Source organism: Camelus dromedarius, chromosome 11 (genome assembly GCF_036321535.1).
Source record: "Camelus dromedarius isolate mCamDro1 chromosome 11, mCamDro1.pat, whole genome shotgun sequence".
Lineage (NCBI taxonomy): Eukaryota > Metazoa > Chordata > Mammalia > Artiodactyla > Camelidae > Camelus > Camelus dromedarius.
This window is the reverse complement of record NC_087446.1, coordinates 62,721,163-62,743,503: the sequence shown is the minus strand read 5'-3', so window position 1 is coordinate 62,743,503 and position 22,341 is coordinate 62,721,163. Positions and strand designations below refer to the sequence as shown.

At 55.6% G+C, this 22,341-nt stretch overlaps 2 protein-coding genes across 7 annotated transcripts; one reads left to right on the top strand and one right to left on the bottom strand.

Annotated features, from left to right (window-relative positions):
- Window positions 1-645: 645 nt before the first annotated feature.
- Window positions 646-17,129, bottom strand: AGAP2 (ArfGAP with GTPase domain, ankyrin repeat and PH domain 2). Of its 4 annotated transcripts, none has more exons than XM_064491154.1 (19): window positions 16,857-17,129; window positions 10,245-10,303; window positions 9,561-9,648; window positions 9,273-9,358; window positions 8,978-9,125; window positions 7,853-7,987; window positions 7,438-7,547; window positions 6,850-7,008; window positions 6,602-6,688; window positions 6,416-6,520; window positions 5,853-6,015; window positions 5,550-5,669; window positions 4,701-4,829; window positions 3,741-3,800; window positions 3,360-3,508; window positions 3,169-3,259; window positions 2,814-3,036; window positions 2,433-2,688; window positions 646-2,250 (listed from the first exon to the last, which is right to left on the bottom strand). In XM_064491154.1, exons 1-19 carry the CDS (start codon window positions 17,014-17,016, stop codon window positions 2,008-2,010), a joined length of 2,571 nt encoding a protein of 856 aa, XP_064347224.1. In that variant the 5' UTR covers window positions 17,017-17,129; the 3' UTR covers window positions 646-2,007. The 4 variants fall into 4 exon arrangements, with proteins under 4 accessions (XP_064347224.1, XP_031318185.2, XP_064347225.1 ...); XM_031462325.2 differs by lacking the exon at window positions 16,857-17,129 and adding an exon at window positions 11,979-13,881; XM_064491155.1 differs by lacking the exon at window positions 3,741-3,800.
- Window positions 13,042-22,165, top strand: TSPAN31 (tetraspanin 31). 3 transcript variants are annotated; one of them, XM_031462330.2, is made up of 6 exons: window positions 13,042-13,107; window positions 20,146-20,313; window positions 20,570-20,650; window positions 20,997-21,128; window positions 21,432-21,545; window positions 21,644-22,165. In XM_031462330.2, the coding sequence occupies exons 3-6, from the start codon at window positions 20,573-20,575 to the stop codon at window positions 21,716-21,718; spliced, it is 399 nt and encodes a 132-aa protein (XP_031318190.1). In that variant the 5' UTR covers window positions 13,042-13,107; window positions 20,146-20,313; window positions 20,570-20,572; the 3' UTR covers window positions 21,719-22,165. The 3 variants fall into 3 exon arrangements, with proteins under 3 accessions (XP_031318190.1, XP_010991625.1, XP_031318191.1); XM_010993323.3 differs by lacking the exon at window positions 13,042-13,107 and adding an exon at window positions 19,388-19,617; XM_031462331.2 differs by lacking the exon at window positions 13,042-13,107 and having other exon boundaries at window positions 20,169-20,274; window positions 20,520-20,650.
- The last annotated feature ends 176 nt before the right edge of the window (window positions 22,166-22,341 follow it).

The window sequence follows — 22,341 nt, the reverse complement described above, 5'->3', positions numbered from 1 at the left end:
AGCTGTCTGCGTCAGCTGGGCACGGAGTTTGTGACACCAGGGACCTCTGCAGCCAGACCTTTCACCTCTTCCCTCCAGGCCAGGAGAGTAGTGTAAGATCTACTTCTGGTACTAGGTGCTCAGAGTGAGCAGGCTGGCCCGGGGCAGCCCTCCAGGGCTGACGCGAGAGCCCTTACCAGGTGACCTCTGAACAGACACTGTTCAGATTACAAATAAACAGAGGTACCCAAGGTAACCTGCCCAACACCGCCTAGCTGGTTTCGAAATCAGATCTGACTCCAAAGTTCCTGCTCTTAACCGAAGCTACACCACTTACTCCAAGCGGGCCCCTCCCCTGTCCTTGTCCTCTAAGCCCCACACCCCAACTCCTTCCCAGAATAGGAGTCATCCTGGAAGTCAGTGACTTCTCTGCTCCTTGGGTCCCCACTGTTGTTCTGACCTGCCTGTCTCCTTCCACTAAATGAACCCAGAACTGTTGTACATGATAGAGTATCTGACCTACCATCTTCACATCCTTGGATACTGCCCTGCCATCAGCCCCAGTGGGAGGCACCCTCCCTGGCCCTCTCCCACCTCCAGTTCCCCACATTGACCAAGGCCATTCCCTGACCCGCCTCTTCAAGAACAGACCAGCAGCTCACCCCCTAGACAAAATCACTTCCTCTTTAATTGCTGTTGAAGAAGATTCACACCACCTGCCTTGGAGGAGATGAGGGGGGTATTGCCCCCCTACCCCCACCCTTCACCTCTCCCCAATTACCTGGTCCTTTGCAAAATATTTAGCCAGAAAAAAAAAAAAAAAAAAAGACCGGAAACAACTGACACAGAAGGCCCAAGGTCTGGGTTGGCTGAGGAAGATGGGGCTGGGCCAGGTAAATCCACCCCACCATATCCTTTCTAGGGATGAGACGGGGGCCTGGAAACCCTCCCAGCCACCTCATATCCTCCTTCTTAACCTGGCTGGGAGGGATCAGGGGGTTGAGGGATGGGTCTTGAGCTGCTCCAGCGGAAGGGAGGGGCTGGACAGGAAGAACAGTGGGGGAGGGGTCCCATTGCAGGGGTGCCCCCTACCCCAGATCACCACGGGCGCTGCACAGTCACAGGTACGCAGTCACGGTCACAGACACTCACAACCCGAGAGCACCCCCACCCCACCCCCTGCCCACCCCTGGCTTCCCCTACCCTGAACCGCCCTCCCCAAGCCCCTGCCCGCCCCCCGCCCCCTTGTAGGGGAACAAAGCAATAAATTACAAGGCCCCTCCCCAGTCCCCTTAGCCCGCTCCTGCTCCTTCCCTTCTCCCTCCCAAGATAGTAGTGAGGAGGGATCCAGGCTTTTGGCTCCCCCGACCCTTTAGCTTCCATCCATGGGTGGATGTAGGGGGACGTCCTGATTTCCACTCCTCATGGTCCCTTTCACGGAAAGGGTTGGGGACCCCCTACCCCCATGGGCAGCAGGGGTCCTGCCCTTCGCTGCCCTTCCCCCTTCACTGGGCAGTGAGATTAGCATGGAAGGGGTAGGGTCCCCCTTATTGGCCCCAAGACCCAGAGCTAGCCCTCCCACATACTAATTCCTCCCTGTGGCATGGCGTCGCCCCAGGAGCCAGCCTGGGTAAATGCTCCTGCCGTGGGATTGTCGAGCACAAGCAGGAATATGTCCTCCCCCCGCCCCTAGGGGGCGCGAGCGAGCACACCCAAACGGCCAGGGGCAGGGACTGCGGTGGGGGTGTCCCCTCCCGGAAACACCCACTGGGTAGACCCAGAGCAATCCGAGTGTGGAAACGGTGGAGAGGGGGCGTGTCGAGCTGGGGTCTCCATGCCTCGTTGGGGAGAGGGAAGTGAGTTTGTGTCTTCCGGGAGGCGTGGGGGCTGTGCCCTCGTGGGGGGAAGAAGTGCTCCCGTGGGGCGGGGTGCGGATTGGAGAGGTGAGTGGGTGCATCTGTCCAGCGGTCCACCCGGTGTGGTCGTGCCCGGCCCGTGTGGGGTGGGGGTGTCTTTCCCGCGGCGCAACTATACCAGCGCGACAGGGGCGTCGGCGCGGCCCACGCTGGCGGCGCTGCTCCGGCGGCGGGGGCTGGGCGTGGCGGTAATGCTGGGGGTGGTGGCCGCGCTGGGGGTGGTGGCTGTGCTGCCGCCCTCACCCGGGCAGCCATGCTGGAGAAGGATGTCTGCGCACAGCTGGCTTCCAGCCTGGCGGGCGTAGAACAGCGCGGTGCGGCCCTGCGCGTCGCGGGCGGAAACGTCGGCGCCGTACTAGAGGGCGGAGACAGCCGCGTAACCGTACGTCCCCGGACCTGCCCTCGCCCGCAGGTTCCCCGGGGTCGCCCGGCCCACCTCCGGGGTCCTTTTGGAGATCTCGGGCTCCTCTGCGCCTGGCTGTTTCCCAGACTAGACGGAGTCCTCGGAGGCCCCTTTACCATCCCCCTCTCACGTACCCACAGCAGCAGTTGCGTGATGACGACGTGGGCGAGCTCGGCCGCCAGATGAAGTGGGGAGCGAAGCTGCGGGTCCTCTACGCTGGTGTCCAGCGGCCCGTGTCGCGCATGGGCCAGAAGCAGGAGAACGGCTGCCACGTCCTGGGCCTGCACCGCGGCCCACAGCTGAAGGCCCAGCGGCTCCTCGGGAGTGCCCAGCGGCGCCAGGAACAGCAGCTGCTCGTATTTGGCGCGAATCCATGACTCGCGCTCCTCCCTGCAGGACCAGGGATCAACCGGAAGGGCTCTAGGGACCCCCACCTAGGACCTCAGCTCCCTACCCAGGGAATCCTCTCGGAAGCCGCACAGCCTAAGCCCACCCCTCTTCCCCTTCACGCGTACCGCGAAGAGTCCCGCGTGGGTTTGGCGCGGCCCCGCGTGTCGCTCTCCCACACGCGATTGGCCATGTCGTTGCCAATGGCTGTCAGCACCAGGGTCAGCTCCCGCGGCCAGTCGTCCAAGTCGAGCGAGCGAACGCGGGACAGGTGTGTGCCCAGGTTCCGGTGAATACCAGAACACTCGATGCAGATGAGTGCGCCCAGATTCAGGCTGGCCCACGTGGGATCTGGGGACGAAGTGCAGGGGTCAGCTCCTGGCCTAGCAGCATGGCAACCCAGCCGCACGGGCGCCCCAGCATTCACCAACTCCAGCGAACCACGCTCCCTCTCGGGCCCCTCCACTGCCCCCTTGCGCTCACTGGGGGCCCCGCAGTCCACGCAGATAGAGTTCCCCTTGGCGTTCCGGATCGCCTGGATGGCCACGGCTTCGCTTTGGCTGTCTGTGCGCAGCTGCAGAAATGGTTGGGTTTAGTGTTGACTCTCCCTGTGAGCCCTTCTCCGTACTCCTCAGACACTCACCTCTGCTCTCTGCCCACCCCCGACCCATTACCTTGACCTTGCTGCTCTCACAGCATTGCAGGCTGGCTAGGATTTGACTTTCGATAGCCTGAACCCAGGCGTCCCGCTCCTCAAAACTGGCTGCCTCAAAGTGCCACGTCTGACCAGTGCTGGACACGATCAGGAACTCGAAGTTTTCCTCTGGGTGGGGGGATGGGATGGGGTCATGAGGGACAGAATTCAAACAGGAGCTGCCTTTCCCAAACCATTCCTCCCTGGAATCCATCCCAAGCCCCCAGGAGTGGGGCAGAGGGGTTGGGAAAGCAGAGGGTGGGGGAGAGCAGGAAGCCCGAGCACATGCAGTGGAAGGCAGGGGAACCCCCACCCCTCTGCACCCCAGCTGAGCGCCCCACCCAGCTCCCCCGCTTGTTACCTGCTTTATAAATATTTCTTAAACTACCAAAGGATTTTAGTTTCCACATTTTGCGCTTGGCTGGTTTCCCGAAGCGAAGGAGATAGAGATAGAATGGAGAGCAGAACAGAGAAAGAGACCAAGAAAGGAGAAAAAGGAGAGGCAGGTGGAGAGATGGAGAGATGGAGACAGAAAGTGACAGAGAGTGCCAGAGACAAAGCAGGACAGACAGATGGGGAGAGAAAGCAGAACTAAAGTCAGTGGCCCCAGAGCAGAGTAGAGCGGAAGCCAAGAGCCATGAGAGTAGGCAGATCTGGAACCTGGGTCTGAGCACCCGGCAGAGAACAGGGGCAGTGGGCGCCAGTTATGACCGGTGAGGAGCCGGATCTCTGGGAGGGGAAGGGATGGTCAGGATCTGACTGAACATGGGGAAAGGGGACAGGAGGAGTTAACAGGCCTGGGGTGAGGGGTCGCTGGAGTTCAAAAGTCTCAAGGGTCTGGGGAGAGTCACTGGGAAGGGAATGGGAAACACTGTAGTCAAAGGCTGTTGGGGGAGCTTGGCAATCACAGCAAGTTATTGGGAACAGAGGCTGAGTGGTCAGAGCCCAGTAGCTGAAGAGTCAGCAGGGGACATTGAGTCCAGAGGCTGAGTCCCTGGGGGTCATGGGGCATTCTGGGTGCAGGAGCTGAGGGTGGTAAGCAGAGTTGAGGGCAGTAACAGGAACTGGAGAGTCATTAGGAGAGGGAGCAGGAGCTACAGACTTATGGAGGTCACTGAGAACAGGGGCTGGGGACTACGGGGGTAAAAGGCATTGGCAAGGGGATGGGAGGAAGCACAGGGGCTAAATTTTGTGCGGAGTGATAATGATAGTCAAGCACTCAGCTCAGGCACTTTTCCTCCTCCTGCAGGAGTGAGGCCAGGGATCTGGAGTTGGGGGTGAGGGTCCAGGGTAGGAGTGGAACTGCCCACCAGGGCCTCACCTTCAGCCTGCCCAGCTGAGCCTTCAGTCTTAGACGGTGTTGTCAACTTTTTCCTCCTCTGCTTCTTCACCATGGGAGAAGGAGGGGGTTCCCGACTCAGTGGGCTCAGGTCTCCAGATGGGGTACAGTCTTGGGGAGGGGGACACAGCTGTCTCAGTTGTCCCCTCCACAGATTTCCTGATTTCTCCAAAGCCTGTCTCCCCTGAACTAGCTTTGGCATTTTAGGGTCCCCCTCCTCAGCCAACCCTCTCTAGGGGGTCCCCCTTGATCATTCCTGGGGAGGAGGGCAGATGAGTGGTTTAGAGTCAGACCTGCTCTCAGATCCTGGCTCTGCCACTTACTGGCCTTGAGACCTTGAGCAAGTCACTTAATCTTCTGAGCCTCAGTTTCTTCATCCCTAAAATGGGAATAATCTTGACCTGACAAGGTTGTTGTGAGGATCACTCGTTACAATGTTACTTGCTTTTTTCAAAAAGTACATATTTCCAAACATTCCAAACATTGATGGCTGACTATGTGCTAGACAATGTTCTCAGTTTAAGCCTCAAAGCAACCCTCTGAGGTAGAAACTATTATCTCTGCTTTACAGATGAGGAAACTGAGGCATGGAGAGGTCAAGTAACTTGCCCAAGTGGCAAGCCAGGATTCAAGTTCAGGCAGCTTAGCTCTAGAACCCACTTGTCTTAACCATTATGCTAAACACAGAGCTTGGTGCCTGGCACCCAGCTGATGCTCAGGGTGTCCACTCATGCACTGAGTCCAACCTTGAATCTCCCACCCAAGTTTCATTTCCCACCACACCCCATCTGGATCTGGAAGACAGTGGACAGAGGGTGGGTCCTCACTGACCAGTACTGAGGGCTCGGGCCAAATTCCGGTCTGGCTTCAGCAGGTGCTTAGATGTCTGGTCTGGTGGTGGCTGCAGGGAACTGGGGCTGGGGCTTGGGCTTGGGGTGGGAGTGGTGGCTTCTGTCAGAGGGGAAGAAGATAAATCCTCAGTGAGCCACACAGTCTCTGGGCCCCATTCCTTATGTGGTCCCTCTTTATCACCCATCTTCCTGCTTAACTGGTCCTAGCCCCAACTTCCCTTATACCCCTCCTTTATCCTAGCCCTGGCCCCTCTCCTGCCCCTTTGTCATCAGCCTCACTCACCAGTGCCTTCCCCCATCTGGACAGTGCTCATGTCCTTGACCAGGCCATTGATGCTGGCTGAGGGACCAAAAGCAGAGATGGCCCGTGGAGGCCGCTTGCCAGGAACTTTGACTGTTGTTCGTAGCAAGTCCATCTCCTTGCCGTGTGTACTGTGGATGTAATCCTGCAGGAGTATAAGGGTTGAGAGTGTAGGGAAGGTTAGGGTGCTCAGTGGTGCTGGGAAGCACTGAACAATAGAGGCTAGAGAAGGACTGGAGAGGGGGCCCTGGGAGCTGACTGGGTTGGGAAGAGCCAACAGACTGGGCCCAGCACTGTCTCCTCCAGAAAGCATCCCTGGATGGCAGGCCAGGTGGAGGTCCTTCCTCCATTCTTTCCCACTAGACTGTAAGTCCTTGGGAGGTGTATTCACATTCCTATCTCCAGCATGGGCATGTGGTAGGTGCCTAACAGATGTTTGCTAGACTGAAGAGAATAAGACTAGTGCTTCCCAGAAACAATGTTAGTGTTTGTCAGAGGCACAGACTGGAAGAGCCAGTGTGGCCCAGCCAGTCTCTGCCACTCACGTTAATGCTGGGGTGGTAGAGGAGGAAGCCATTACTGGAGAGGGTCACATATTTCTTTTTCCATTCTTTGTTCAAGGAGTTGCCACTTCGCTTTAGTAGGAAGCTCTGGAGAATGGAAAGAGACACGTGGGAAAAAACAGTAAGACCAGGTACCCCCAGCCTGCCCTTGGCCCCCGGTCCACCCACCTGTTTGATGGGAATGGCTCGTCCACTCCCCGTTGTCTCTCCCCGACTGTCCAAGCTCCGCTTCTCAGAGTCACTGCCCCGACGATTCTGGAATAATTATCAGCATCAGTTAGAGGATGGATGGAGGGATATACTGGTGGATGGGACAGGGAAGACAGATGAAGAAGGGCCTGACAAAGAGGTCTAGGGGCCAGGGAAGATGGGCAGGTAACAGGGAACAAGCAGATGGTGGTCACAATGTCCAATACCGCAAAAAGGCTGGTCCTACGCTTGGCTGCCCGGTGCAGGGACCCCGGAGTGCTCAATCCAGCCACTGCAGCTGCTTCGGCTCGGAGCTCCCGGTGACCAACATTGGGTGAGGATGGGAGGGAAGAAGAGTAGTCGCTAGTGTGTCCCCCGTTACTAGCCTGCCGGTGGATGGAGGCGTCAGAACAGCTGAGATGCCCCCACCCTACCAAGCTAGTTAGACCTAGTGATGTGGAATTTGAGACATTCCTTCATCTCATCACGATTTGTTTGTACTAGCAATAATAAAACTCCTCACTAGCGTTGTCACAGTGCTTTAGATTTTGCAAAGGTTGACTTCACAAGTATTATGCCATACAATTTTCCTGACAACCTTGGGAGCTTTAGGTGAGTTACTCAAGGACACTGCAAATGGTGTTTTAAACCTGGTTGATTTCTAGTCCAATGCATTTTCTACAAATGGTGTCACTGCTATTTCCATCTGCCCCCACCCCCAACCTCCTAGGGTTCTCTGTACCTGTCCTTGGATCCCCAACCCCTCCTCTGATTCCTACCTGTCCCCCGCAGTGGACTCTGAAACCCTAACTCACCTGCCCAGCTACAGGAGTGGAAGCAGCTGAGTGGCTTGGGGAGCTGGGGAGGGACTTGCAGGCAGCCAGAAGCTGTTGCTGTTTGCGCAAGGTCACCACCTTCTGGGCCACTGAGGGAGGGGAAGGGGAAGGAGGTGTGAGCAGAGCAGATACACAAGAGCGCCCTTTAATGCCCAGCTCTGAGAAATCCCCAGGAGATAACATAGGCCCCTACTTCCTTGTCACTGTGGACTTCATGCCACCTGTGGCCTTGCCAGCTCCTCCTGCCAGAAGGACCTTGTGGTTTTTAAGCAAACCTTCTCTGTCCTTCCTGATCCCTCCTCCCTCCCACGCAGGCTAATTTCCTGTCACTCACAGAGAAAAGCCTGTCCTCAGCTCCCTGACTCCCACATACGCAGGGAATCACCACACTCACCCTCCTGGAAGACCCGGTCCACGTTGAGCCCATAGGTGGCACAAGTCTCATAGTAGCTGCAGCGCTTCATATCGGCACACAGAGCCCTGGCACGAGCGTCGCCCACAACCCGAGGGGAGGAAGCACTGATCCTGTCTGAGGGGACAAGAGAGGAGCAGGATTGGACAGGGGGGTCCCGTCCCCACTCTGCTGCTTTCCTCTCCCTCGGGCTCCAGGCTCAGGCTGGGCTCACTCGGGACAGTGTGTGAGAGCATCCGTCCTGTGACCCACTGGAGCGGGAGTGTGTAACGCTTTTGTGAACGCGGGGCCCAGCTCACGTGCCCAGCTGCCACATGAGTACTAGGTGAGCTCTGTGTGTGTGTGTCTTCAAAGCATACTTCAGAGGTGAACAAAGCTTCCTGCTAAGGTCTGAAATGGCGGAGAATCACCAGTAACAATCACTCTGCCCTGCAAATAATGAACCCCAAACTGAGTGGGAGGACACCTGGCACATAAACTAAGAAGAGGTTGAATGTCCGTGGGTAACAGGTGGACTGTTCATCTGCAGCAAGAAACCAGGAGGCCAGCGACAGGTGGAGGCAGGCACCTGCAGGACAGGCATCCAGACAGAAAGTCCTGCCAGCTGCATGCAGGCAGGCACTGGAGAAGCTTTTCTTGGCTCCGGTGGAAAAGAGGGCCTAGTGACTCCCATTTTCTCCATCATTTCGTTCATGTTTTCTCTTTGTTTTCAAGTAAGTTCTTTTGAAAGGTGTCGGCCTCACTCTGTTGGAGCAGGGGGAAGCTGGGAAAGGCTTTCTATCCACACTAGGGCCTGAGACTTTCTGCGTTTCCCATGGTGGTGGCATCGGGAAATGGCAAGGAGGGGCTGTGTGTGAACACCCGGTAGATGACATCTCAGGAATGAAAATTGCTACTGTACTCTCCTTTTCTTCCTGGAGAGTCCCCTTTTCTCTCTCAGGCCTTGGGAAGTTTGGTTTAATGACTCCCTTATTCGGAAATCAGTCTTCTTCTAAAAGGCTGCTGAAACCCAAGTGGCCGTGTCTACACCTTACCAAGCTCTCACCTAGGCTGGGCAGCACCCAGCGCGACTCCCCTGAAAACATGGCTTCCCCAGCCCCTCCTTACCTTGTGTCCCCACCAGCGCCAGGGCCAGGCCTCCTCGTCCCTCCCCGCGAAGCGAGCTCAGCTGCCCATGGAGACGGCTCACAGCTTGGAAACTGCTCTCATCCTCCAGGCTGAAGACCAAGATCACAGCATCTGCCCAGCCTGAGAACTTGCGGAGGGTGAGGGAGCAAATGGACAGTCAGACAAGTCCACTCCTCTGGATGCTATAACCAGGGAGACCTGGGAAACCAGAGCCCTCTCCTTTGGCCAGTACTGACGCCAGCCCACCTGCCTACCCTATCATCTCACCCCTCACCTTGGCATCAGGCGCTCCAGCTTCCTCTCGGATCAATACCAGATGAGTCTGTCCATCTACCAACATTTCTTTCTTGTGTTGCTCACCTGTCCACCAGAAGAGTTGGAAGTGGTAGGAGGTCAGAGGTCACAGGTTAGGAAACCTCCCCTTGTTCCTTGTACTTTAGCTATCATGGCCTCATCCTTCCCTCTGGCCTCCACACCTGCATGGTCATTGATCACACTGCCTAGTCCTTGATCCCAGATCCCTGACCCCAATCCTTAGCTTTTATGGCTCCTGAGAACTCACTCTCTGTCTTCTCCAGCACCTGGTATGAACCGGTCAGGAATCGATGGATGAGCGATGACTTCCCACTCCTGGCATCACCCAGCACACCCTGAGGACAAGGTTGTAGAGCAGAGATTGTGGGAATTAAGGGGAGGTAGGATGCTTGGATCTGGACCCTCCAGAGAACTCAAAGGGACTGACAATGTTAAGTCATCCAAGCAGGGCCCTACACGGCCTGGATGACAGTCAGGAGAGAGCATTCAGGAGGATCAGGCCATGAATGTGGTAAAAAAAATAATCCTGAAGTGGCCCACAAGCTGAAGAATGTGAGCAATTCAGTTCCATTTTTCGGTGTTGTGTTATTTAGGAAACATACTAGATGTATGTGTGGTGGGGAGCATGTCAGAATTCTAGGGAAAAGTTTTACCCAATTCTAGGCAACAGAACATGAAGGGCTAATGGGGAGATGTTAGAAATGATGAGAAGCCTGGAAGAGGACCATGGACAAGCAGGAAAAGGGACACTAGAGAAGACAAACTTGTAAGGATGTATCAAGTCCCAGGAAGGTGCTATGAAGGTAGAATCTCAGACCTAGAAAACTGTTGCCCATTCTGACAGAGAAAGGAAAGAGGTGAAGGGGAGAGAGCTGAGTGTGCAGTGGGTAGGAGGTCAGCCTTCACACAGACGAGGGGACTGGGTACATACCAGGCGCAGTTCAGGAATGGAGCGGCTCAATGTCCATTCTTGGCTATTGACCACAGCCTCTGTAATGGGAAGAGAGTCAGAAGAAGAGCTGCTCCAGGCCCAGAAGGGCTCCAGCCCTCAACTACCTCTCCTCCTTTTGCAGCTGCCTTGCCTGGGCTGGAAAGCTGCGTGGAAAGGCTAGGTTGGAGAGTGGTCCCCAGGCCTCCCATCCTAGCTGCTCTTCCCACAGTTGTTGCTGCCGCTCAGTGGTTGCTTAGCAACAGAGCCAGCAAGACAAAAATACTTCAGTTGGCATCTCCCTTAAAGCACATCCCAAAACGTAGGTCCCTGCCCCAGACCGGGGGACCGGGGCTCTAACAGTGGCAGGTTCTTCCCTCTGGAAGAATAGAAGGTTTCCTCCCCACTGGCCTGATTCCCAGGGCAGATCCCAAGAAGAGTGGCTGGGACAAAGAAGGGAGTGGGTCTTCCTCAATCTCCATTTCACAGGTGAGAAACTGAGGTGAGGGATATCCTTCCCTCTATTCAAGGTCAAAGGCATAGTGGCCGTGACCCCTCCCCACAGCCTGAGGAATGGAGCTTGGATTTTTCTATGCCTCTCTCTCCCATACCCTTCCAATAAGCACCCTCCAAAAGAACTGTGGGGAAGGGCTTCATTCCCTGGCCGAGAGAAGCCACAAGCCTGGGGAAGGATAGGGGGGCGGGAGAGGGAAGGATGCTCTTTCCGCCCGCCGCCGGGTCCATCCCCCGCGCCTGACACTGGCCGGACGTTCCCGGGGCGCCGCAGCTGCGGCGGGAACTCTGGGATCCGGAGCCATCTGCTCCCACCCGCTCCAGAGCCAAACCCTGGGGGCCGCCCCCGCTCCTGGACCCGCCTCCTTTCCCAGGAGTGTGAGCCCAACCAAGAGTCCCTCGGCTCTCTTTTCCAGAAAATAAATAATAAATAAAGACATCCCCCGGAAAAAAACACTACTTTCTCCATACCCCCTCCCAAGTCTCCAGGGGTAAGAATTGCCTTTGCTGCAATTCTGCGCCCCCCCCCCAGTCACTCCCGGTCAGCCGCCTGGGGGTTTCAATGCTGCACTGGGGCCGGGGTGGGCTGTGGGGGAAGTGAGGCTTCCTATCCGCCCCCTCTCACTTCACATTCAAGTATTCAGCACGTTCCAGCCCCCACGCACTCCTGTTGGGCCCAGTCCGCCTTCACCGCTTGGAAAGAAACACAGCCCCTCCCTGTTGCCTCACTAGCCTGCTCTCAGTTCAGGGGAAGACCTGTCCCTGGCGAGGAACTGCCTGCAAGGTCACTCTCATGCCACCGACCCCAAGTGCTCAGGAGAAATTGAGGCTTCCTTATCCCTTTCACCTTCAGTGTTCCTCTGGGCAAGGCAAAGTCCTGTTTCATGCTCCCAGAGTCCAGCTGAGGTTGGAAGAGGGGTCTGGGGCTTCTCTGGGAGCAATTTCCTACAGTCACTCTGACCAAGGGCATTATTTCTCCAGAAAGCTCTGAGGCTTTCTGAGTGCCTCTGAAATCAAGTCATCTCTTATGTCGCACAATGTCTATTCACTGACACCAAGACTTCTGATCCTTTGCCCCAATCCTTGAAGGAAGAGGGAGCCTAGTTCATTGGCCCACCCAAGAAAGAAGCTTCTCTGAGTCTATCCAGCACACCGTTCCCCTATCCCAAGCTGAGCATTCCAGGTACCCTCCCCTCCTCTATCTCAGACCCTCGTCCTACTCACTAGGGGAGGCGCGGAGCTCTGCACCCAGCAGCTCCCTGGACCCACTGCCAGAAGACAGGACCGGGGGTCCAGGAGGAGGCCCAGAGCCAGGAGGCCCCCCTGTGCTCTTGGTAAAGATGCCGCTGATAAACTTGAGCATCTTGCGATCTCGAGTGGATGCTCGGCCCCCCTCCCGGCCCCGCTTCAGCCCCGGAGCTGGAGGCTCCAGAGTGATTGGAGGTGCAGGCCCAGTGGGCAGCCCGGAGGTGGCGGTGACAGCAGCGGCTGGAGCCAGGGTTGCTGGGACTGTTAGCGGAGGAGGAGAGCCGGCAGGAGGTCCTGGGTGCAAGTCACTGTTGTCCAAGGTCTTACTCTTGCCTTTCCGAGGGGACAGCTTCCCTCGGGCTCCAGGCCCAGCCCCGACCCCGCCAGAGGTCGTGGCTGCCGCTCCCCCTCCCCCGGCGGCGGCTGTGGCAGCAGCGGCAGCGGCAGCGGCAGAAGCTCCAGTCCCCGCGCTGCTCTTTGACACCTTGACCCTGGGCTTGCCCTCGCTTTCCGGCCATGACAAGCGGCTACCGGCGCCCTTGCCCCCGCCGGCTTTGGCGCCACTCGTGGTCACGGTCTTGCAAGGCTTGGGAGCCGGCGGAGGAGGAGCCACCTTGAGCCTCCGGCTGCCGGTGCCGGGGTGCGGGGAGGACGAGCCGGGGACGCCGCCGCCCGCCCGGCCTTCGGGTTCCGGGCCCCCCCAGCTCGGGCTGCTGAGCAGGGGGCGCCGGGAGGAGGTGGGGGCGCCCCCAGGCTTGGGGTCTGGACTCAGCCCCCCGGAGAGAGGGGGCCCCGGAGGGGCGGCCCAAAGGGAGAGGCGGCGGCCGGGAGCGGGAGAGACGGGGCGGGCCGGACTGGCCGGAGCCGGGGACAGGGCGGGGGGCTCCGCGCCCCCGGCGCCCGCGCTGCTCGTGCTGATCCACAGCGCATCCTGCCGGTGGAAGAGACGCTCGTGCCGCTTCTTGCCCGGCTCCTCCGCGCCTCGGGGGCTGCCAGGATCCCCGGTCTCCGCACCTCTGGTCCCTGGGGCGCTGGCTGCGGCCGCAGACGGAGAAGGCGGCGGCGGAGGCACCGACTCGAGCTTGACCAGGGTCAGCGAGATGAGGTAGGTCGTTGTCCGGCGCTGAAGCGCGCCCGCGCCCCGGCTCATGGGGCCCCGAGACCCCCGAGCTGGGGAGGGGAGGGGACTCCCCCGGACTGCCTCAGGGGGGCCCAGCCATGGGGCCGCCCTGCTCGCTGCCCCCAGCCCCTAGACCCCGCTGAGCCCCCGGCCCGGCTCCGCTGTCGCCGCCGCCTCCGCCGCCTCCGCTTGCGCCCCCCTCCCATCACACGGGGCGCCCCCTCCCCATGCTCCCCGCCCTGCGCCCCCACCCCGTTGGAGCCCTGGGACCTTGGTGCTGCTCCGGGGAGGCGCGCCGGACCCTGCACCCCGGCCTGGGTAGGAGCGCTGAGATGGGCGGGGGAGGGCGGGGAGGACTGTAGTGGGGGCAAATAGGGGAGAGGGAGGAAAAGGGGGCAGAAAAGAGGAACCCGAAGCTAAGGGAGAAGAACTGGTGCGGGGGAGGCAGGGGCGGGGAATGGGGACTCAAGGGACAGGGGCTGCGGATAGGGGTCGGAGAGGGGGGTCTTTAGGAAGGTAGGAAGCTAATGGAGCTGGTCGTGCGGGGGATTCGCTGGGGCGCCAGGAGGATGCTGGGGATGGAGATACAGGCGCCGGCGGGGGAGGAAGGAGGGAAGCCAGAGGGGATGGGAGCCCACGGGTCTGGGGTCTGGGAGGGGAGGGGCGTGAGATCCGGGCGCAGGGTCCGGGGGCTCGCCAGGGCTCGGCTCGGTCCGGATGCGCGCTGTGTCCGGGCGCTCCCCTCACAGTGAGGAGGAGGCGGCCCCCCGCCCCCCCCACCCTACCTCCCCCCCACCTTCTCTCCACCAGCACGGCTGTCTGCGAAGGCGGTGCAAAATCCAGGACTGGATTTCCCTCCCAAATCCTGGGCTGGATTTCTTGGAACCTGGACTCACCTCCTCCAAAACTCTAGCCCCTTCCCCTGGCACACCACGGTTAGGGAGATCTACTGTTAGGTGTGGCATTTAGGGACAAGAGTAAAAATCGATTTATGGGTGGACAGTCCTGAGCGAAAACGGAGCAAACACGGGTTTACTGCCAATCCTGGGGAAGCTGACGTGAGAAAGTGGGGAGCCCTGAAATCCCTTTCCCAGGACCCCTTGTTTCTTCCAAGTACTCTCACGCAGTTCCTTTCCCCAAGACCCAGCCCCTTCGACCACCTCCACCCTCCACACGCAACAGATTGACCCGGCCTCGACTTGAGCCTAACTGTCCCAAAGTGAACTTGGAAAGTGTTCCCTAGGGATGGGGACAAATATGGAACTTAGCAGGGTGGGTGAAAGGAGGGGGGTGCTTCAGGAGGGGAGAGATCTGCAAGGTCGAGGAGCCCAGGCCGAAAAGTGAATCAAAATGTTCCAGCTCGGGGTAGAAGGAGAAGGAATACGTCTACAGATTGACGCCACTCCCCCCCCCCAATACCAAAATGCATCCTGTCTCCATAGCAACCGCAGCTCCAAGAGTGCCTCGGAAACAGCGGGGATAAGCAGAGAGGAGGATCGGTGGGTATGGTGGGTGGGGGCACCTGCCAGGGGATTTGGGGTTAAAGAAGGCATCACCTTCACACCTGATTACCCACGTGTGGGGTATTTAGCTCCCCGAATATAAAGACCCTCTCAATTGAGGCAGCGCTAACAGGCCTCTTCTGGTTTCCATTCAGTCTCCTGAGGCTTTTGGGGTGGGGCTCTTTTAGAAGGTTAAAAAGGAGATAGACAGAGAACGAGAAACGTCTGCTCTGTGTCCTCCACCTCTGTAGAGACCCTGGAGTTGAAGGCTCACTGTCCTCCAGCCCAGGCGAAGGTTGAAGGGGTTAGGGCAATGAGGAGCAGAGACTGAGACCAACCGCTGTGGGGCGGGAGTTGGAGGAGGCCTCCCCTCAGACTTGGAGACCCCTCCCCGACACTCGGGGAGTCTCAGCGTTCCCCTAATTTGGCGTTCCACCCTCCTGACGCAGCGGAGACTATAATAAGTGCTGTCGTGGGCGGCTCTCAGAGGCAGGAGCCGGCGGCAGCGTGCTCCGCCTGGCAGGGGGTAAGGGGGTGGTACCAGGATGCTGGATGCCGTTTGTTCTCCCTGAGACCCGTACCCAATCCCTCCGCAGTCCTGTCTGGAGGTCAGCAGCCCTCCCCAGTGCTGCGCCCCTCCTACCACCCGCCCCCCCACCCCCACCCCCACCCCCAGCAGTAGGATGACACCATCCCCAGAACAGGAGACCTTTCAGCAACCTTTTCCAAAAGAGAGGGTGACGATTTGTTGTTTCTTAATTTTCCTTCCTTCCTTTGGTGGCCTCAGTTTTCCTTTATGTTCAATGGGAACAGAATGCTGACTCTTGGGGAAGGAGTGGAACAAATCACTTATGAAGAGTGGTCTTTTCAGAGAGCTCAGCCTCCACCCCTCCTCACTTGCTCCTCTCCAGAGCTAAGCTGAATTCCTCTACCTGGCCTGAACTTCTCTCCTACCCCCTCTTTTTTTTCCCCCACAGAGGTGGGGCTTGGAGTTCCTCTCTGGGAGGCCTCATGGGGCCACTCCCCCAGGTCTGCAGTTCCAGCTGCTAAGACTGCAGGGAAAGTATCAGCTGTAGTTCCTGACAAAGGGTGGGGGACGGGAGATGAGAGGGGCACCAGCCACAGAAGGGCAATAGGAAGGGATCAGGCTGTTCCCTTAGGAACCTGAGCTAAACTGTTCCTTCAAGTTATGCTCTGATGGCCTCTGCCATCAGGAGGTATCCTTGATGAAAAGAATGGTCTCTTGCCTTCTTGCCCCACCCCCACCCCCAGGTAGGCAACTAAGAATGGAGAGGCTGGAAGAGACCAGGATATGATGGAGGATGTGTTTCTCCCAGACACCTTTCCTGAACAAAGTAGCCAGCTTTTATAGCTCTTTATAGCCTCAGAGGCAAATGAGATGAGAGCAGACTGGAGAAGACCTCCAGCTCCACCAGTTCCTTAGTGGTGGGGCCTTGTGGATAGAGAGAAGCTGTTTCTGCCAGGGCCCCACCACAAGACTGAAGGCAGGGGTGGGTAGGAGGATGTGGCGGATGGTGTTGCCATGGCAGCACTTCCTCCCTGTGTTGTCATCACTTGCTCTAATGGCACTAAGGAGGTAGAGCGGAAGGTGTGTGTCGGGGGGAAGACAGGAACAGGAGCACGGGGACAAAAGGAGGCCAAGAAGAATTCTGGGGACTTCTCTGCACTTTGGCTGCACAGAGCATGATGTGTTGAGTGTTGGTGTGTCCCTGGGAGCCTGAGATTCTTTGCGTGGTGTATTTCAATGTGGTGTGTGTGTGTGTGTGTTGTGTGTTTTCTGGAGAACAGCTGGAGAACAAGAGGTCACTGATCCTTCATGGGTCCTGGGAATGACCACATTATCCAGTCCCAGAACCTCCTGCCCTAGACTTCTTCCCACCCTGGACTTTCCAAGCAGGGTCCAAGACTACCATGGGTCTGCCATGGCCTGCTCTCCCCATGCTCACCCACTTCTCCATTGCCAAGGTCAGCTCAGCAATGACCTGTATTTTGATCCTCTGAGAAAAGAGAAGGATCAGAGTTGGGAAAAGAGGAAGAATGACACCTCCCATGTCTGTTTCCATCCTTTCCAAATGTATTCTTCCCCAGATTCCCAGCTCCATCTTGGAGACTAGAAAGTGGCTGATTGGAAAGTGATGTATGACCAGCAAGCCCTTCTATGTCCCTACTGGTCCCCAATACACCCAAGTTGGGAGCTAACCCTTATCTTACCTTGTACGACTTCCAGTGAGGCCTGAATGCTGTCCCGAAGTTCAGAGTCGCTCACCCTCTCTGCCAGCTTCCTGAGGCGGCTTAGAGCCCGCCTGGCCACCTCATGTCGTCTGACTTCTGCTCTCACTGCAGCTACGGCCAACTGCCTCTGGGCATGCATGTTGCCCAGACTTGTCCTGGGGGGCTAACAGCAACCTCTGGTCCCGAGGCCCATGTCCCTGCAGCCCCCAAACTCCAAAAGGCCCCTTCTGCTGTGCCCCAGAACTCCCCGCCCCTGCCCGCCCTTCCGTCTGTCGACTTCACTTCCTGACTGGTGAGTTTCAAACCCACAGCCTGGGTCAGCACTACCTCCTGCACCACCCACCCTCTCTAGCGTTGGCTTATCGGCTCTGCCAGCCTGCCCCTGCTACGATTCCCCAGACAGGTGGATGGAGATACCTTAACAAGCATCCTAGGGCCTCCTGTGGGAGGTGGCTAATTAAGACGGGTGTTGCTGCTGGGAGAACGTGGCATGTCTGGTCCCAGGTGCAATCCTAAACTCTTGGTGACCTACCAGGGTTTATGTTCAGTCTCAAACTCTTACAGGAATCCATACACACTTGGTCTGGCACCTTTAACATCCTGCATTCCAGCTTAGTTGTACTCGCCACCCACTCTGTATATCCAAAGAGCTTGCATACTTACACCTTGCAAGGTAACCCTCCTTTGGTTGACTAACCCACTGTAACCGCCTCCTGCTTAAAAGGGTCAAGTAGTTACAGGGAGAACAGGTTATAGAAGACAGTAACCTATAACCAGACAAAACCACTATGCTCCATGTTCAATTGCTTTCATAATAATTAACTTGTCTATAACACTTAATAGTTTACAACATATTTTCATGTACATCATCTTCATGACAGGCCCAAAGGGGCAGTATTTTTATCCCTATTCTGCAGAAAAGGAAACTGAAGCTCAGAGAGGCCAATAAGAGGTGAAACAAAGATATTGATCTAGGTTTTCTGATCATAATTCTGATGCCCTTCTCACTACACCACACAGCCAAGATGCTTGCCAACCAGTTCCCCTTATCCTTAATACCACTGTCTTGCCCTTGATTTAGGAAATGGGAAGAAGAGGGTGGATGAGGAATTGAGGGAAAGAATGAAGATGCAGGATCAGTTGAAGGGGAAAAGAGTGGACAGTTTGATCTAATCACTTTGTTTCAGGACTCAAACCTTTCTGACCCTGCCAAATGTCTCTTCTCCTGCGTATCTTATTGATATAAATTTATAAAGGATAGAGGATTATAATATGTGAGTGTGTAGTTGGCAATAAGAGAATTAGGGGAGATAAGAGAATTAGGGTTGGGATTACCCATTGGAACCTGAAAACAGCCGAAACAATACTAACAATGAGTGTTTACTATGTGCCAGGGACTGTTCTAAGCATTCTATGTGCATTAACTCATTCAATTTTCACAGCAACCCAGAAGGTAGGTGTGTTGTTATTTATCCCTATTTTACAGATGAGGAAATAGGCACAGGGAGCTTAAATAACTGTCTGAAGTTTACACGGCTAGTAAGTGGCAAAGTTGGAACCCATGCAGTCTGACTCTCGCAGTTAAGACAATGCCACTTATGCAGTCGTGGAATCTAAGTACACATTAATGTAAATCATTCTGTGGAATTGAAGGGAGGTTTTTCATTTGTGTTTCTACTATGACTGCCTCTTTCCTGGAGGAAAGAGGAACTGTATGTTTTCCTATCCGCAGTGTGTCAAAGCATTCAATAATAAACGTATATTGATCAGCCACAATGCCCGCCCCCAGAGTGAAAATGTGGAGACTCCTCCTTCCTCTCACATTTATACGTAGTCAAGACCCCTCCCTTTGTCATTTTTTTTTTTTTTATGAACCCAGGATCAGGCATGTGCTCCAAAGATGCCAGCACACTCATGTCTGTACCTGTGGCTTTGTCACATACAGCAATGCGCCGGCCCGAGGCTGCTGCTTTTCACATTGAATTTCTAGCATATCCAGACCCCGTTAGGAGGGGATGTGGAACAAACTACGTGTACTAGTGGACACACTTGCAAACACGTGAGGATTTGCTGGGTGTTGGCTGTGCCCAACTCGGGGCCTCTGCGGTCGGGCTAAATAGTTCAATATTTTGCCTCTCTGGGTGTTCCCGGGTGTGACGCAATAGCAACAAACAGGGGCGTCATCATGAGGTCACTGCAAGACAATGGGAAAGGGGCGGGGAGGGTGCTCCCTTGAGAGGAGCCCTTTCACCCTGCTCTCGAAGTAACACCTTGTCTCTTCACCAGACTCTTCCCCTCGGATTAGCTTTCCTCCATCTGCGATCACAGAAAGCTCCGTTTTCAACCTGGGGTTTTGAAGTTTAGGCTCTGGCCCCTATGAGAATCTCTGGAGGGCCTGCCTCCAGTTTTAAGTTTCATCCAGTAAAAAAACCTTTAGGAGGAGCCGGTAGGCGGGTCAGTGACACAGTACAGATTGATTGGCATTCAAGCCATCGAAGTCCTGGATTAGCCCTGAGTTTCGCCAATCCAAAAGCAGGGGTGGGACGGTGCAGGCGCAGAGGATTAGGTTTGGCTGGACTCGATTTAAAGAGACAGAAGCTGCCGCGGTCCAAGAAGACAGTCCCCAAGACCCTCCCCCCAAGTCCTTGGGACCACTTGGGTCCCCAAAGCTGGGGAGATGGTTTGCGGAGGATTTGCCTGCTCCAAGAATGCGCTGTGCGCGCTCAACGTGGTCTACATGGTGAGGTTTTGGAGGTGGGGGAAGCTTCAGGGCCGAAAGGCAAATGGGAAGAATCTCTAGGGGACTTCCGGTGGGGAGAGGGGTGTACTGGGGGTTCCGGGAAAATTCCTGGGGACTTCCGGCGAAGAGGGAATTCCTGGGGACTTCCGTGGGAAGAGGGGAGACTTCCGGTGATCAGAGGGTTTGTCTGGGGGTGGCAGTAATAAACTGAGGTATAAAGGCCCAGCCCTCCCTCCTGTGAACTTCGGTTTCTCCCAAAATAGAAGTGATGGATGAAGGCAAATGTTCCGTTTTATATTCCCAGACTCCACTATCTTTGCCACCTCCCACCCCACTCCAGCCATTATGACCTCCAATGGGGGTGCCCAGGGATGCTCCTGGCCCTGAAATCACCTCCTCTCCCTCATTCACACACAACCTAGTTCTCCATTTTTGCCCAAGCTCTCCCCCACTCCCCCCGCGCATGATTTTTAGCTGTGCTGCACAATAGAATTCTTTGAGATGTATCTTGCTCTTTGTTTCCCCTAGCTGGTAGGCTTGTTGCTCATTGGAGTGGCTGCCTGGGCTAAGGGCCTTGGTCTCGTATCCAGCATACACATCGTCGGAGGAGTCATTGCTGTGGGAGTCTTCCTTCTTCTCATCGCGGTAGCTGGACTGGTGGGTGCTATCAACCACCACCAAGTACTGCTATTCTTTGTATCCTGACCTGAAGTGATGGGGGCTTTTGGGAGGGCTGAGTCAACGAGGAAGAAATTAAGAGAGGCTAGGAAACCTCAGGGATCTTGGGGGTGTCTCCTTGCCCTCCCCTATAGTCTATGAAACAAAAATTGACGATTTTATTGTTTTCAACGGACATGGTTGTACAAATTGTATGAATAGATGAGTTCTGATGGTTTTTGCAGGTGGAACAAAGGAATCTAGGAATTTTTTTTCCCGTAACTCTTCCTCTCAGTACATGATCATCCTTGGTTTGGTCTTCGTCTTCCAGTTTGTAATCTCTTGCTCATGTCTGGCTATTAACCTAAGTAAACAGGTAAGAAGGTGCCCTTTCAAATACTTGCTTCTACCCCCACTCCACCCCCCCCCCCCCCAACTCCTTACTGTCAGTCTGACCCTAAAGATCATTCTTAGGTCCACTACGTCCAGACTTGAGCCATTTGCTTCTCTGGGAGGTCTGGCTAATCATCCATGAGGATGATCCAGAAGGAGGTGGATAGTTGTAGTGCCTGCACCTTCGCTTCTAAAGGACGTTAACTCCCTTTGCTCCAACAGGGAAATTGAGGCACTTGACCTGGGATCAGGATTCTTAGGGAGGATTTGTAGGGGAGATTCTTAAGGTTAGCAGCATCAAATAATTTCCCTCTGCTTGTATCCTCCAGACAGATGTCATTAATGCTTCTTGGTGGGTCATGAGCAATAAGACCCGGGATGAACTGGAAAGAAGTTTTGATTGCTGTGGCTTGTTCAACCTCACAGCCCTGGATCAACAAGATTACGCTTTCTGCACTGCAGTGAGTTGATTTGGGAAACTGGGGGAGGGTTAGGAAAACTGGGTAAGGACAATGCCCAAATTGGCAGGTTTGAGTTTGAATGTGAATGCCTCTCTCCAGCAGCACACTTATCTTGGGTGGGTGTGCTGGTGGGGGTTGGAGGATGGATACAAAAGCTGGAGATTTAGCCAAGTGGGATTCCAGTCTGTAGCATACTGATCAGAAACTGGAAAAACAATTTCTAGGGCCATCCCCTTAAGTATTAGGATAGAGTAGCTTAGCAACCCTGCATCCTCCAAACAGACGCGTTCATCTTTTCCTCAGATCTGCAAGAGCAGGAGCCCCACATGCCAGATGTGTGGCGAAAAGCTTCTTAAGCACTCAGATGAAGCCCTGAAAATTCTGGGGGGTGTTGGACTCTTCTTCAGCTTCACAGAGGTAACATTCTCCAGTTCCCTAATACATACCCTCTGTCTTCAGGCCTTAGCCCCAGAGATTCAGAGTTGGTGCTTATCTCTTTTCCTTTGCTTCTACAGATCCTTGGTGTTTGGCTAGCGATGAGATTTCGGAATCAGAAAGATCCTCGAGCCAACCCCAGTGCCTTTCTATGAGACTCTGGATCCTTCTGACTTCTCTCCTGCTGTCTGTTCTCCCTAAGCTTTTTCTCTCTCCCTTAGGGAAAACCTGGGATCTAAAGCCCTTTTTGAGAAAAAGGAAAGGCCCTACGCCATGTTCCCTAAAGATAACTAGCTAGGTTTTATGCCTTGACATGTTTTGGTGGGAGCAAGATTATAAAGAGTAAAGAAAACCTTCCTTCCTCTCTCCCTAAGTGGACATGGGAAGCTCCTGGGAGTCCATGGGATGGGATGGGGGTTGGAATCATCCCTGGCTCTTCTCCCTCTTCTCTCTTCCACACGCTGGACCACCTCAACACATCCTGGCTCCAAGGGTAAATCGGGGACAGAGCCAGAGAGAAAGCCACCAAGAACTCTTATAATAAGCAAGACCCAGTTGGGGGAAGCTCAGTGACTATAAAAATAAAAGCCATTTGAACTCCACATCCAAGGAAGCAATCTAAGTGCCTCTTTTTCCCTTTTGCCAACTGAGGGGCTCCACTGACTGTGTAGGCCTTGCGATCTAAGGAAAATCTGTAAGATTCTGCAGGGAAGTTCCATCTTCCAAATGGTGTGTCAGATCCCCAAATGGTAAAGCCAATCAGAGGAAGAAACATTAA

Excerpts from the sequence above, each read along its gene's own strand:
- AGAP2 (XM_031462325.2), bottom strand. The coding sequence starts at position 13,152 with ATGAGCCGGGGCGCGGGCGCGCTTCAGCGCCGGACAACGACCTACCTC. Across the intron at positions 3,260-3,359 it reads GTGAGAGCAGCAAGGTCAAG|CTGCGCACAGACAGCCAAAG; the intron begins GTAATGGGTCGG and ends CCATTTCTGCAG. Across the intron at positions 3,037-3,168 it reads CGTGGACTGCGGGGCCCCCA|ATCCCACGTGGGCCAGCCTG; the intron begins GTGAGCGCAAGG and ends CTTCGTCCCCAG.
- TSPAN31 (XM_010993323.3), top strand. The coding sequence starts at position 19,555 with ATGGTTTGCGGAGGATTTGCCTGCTCCAAGAATGCGCTGTGCGCGCTC. Across the intron at positions 21,129-21,431 it reads ATTACGCTTTCTGCACTGCA|ATCTGCAAGAGCAGGAGCCC; the intron begins GTGAGTTGATTT and ends TCTTTTCCTCAG. Across the intron at positions 21,546-21,643 it reads TCTTCTTCAGCTTCACAGAG|ATCCTTGGTGTTTGGCTAGC; the intron begins GTAACATTCTCC and ends TTGCTTCTACAG.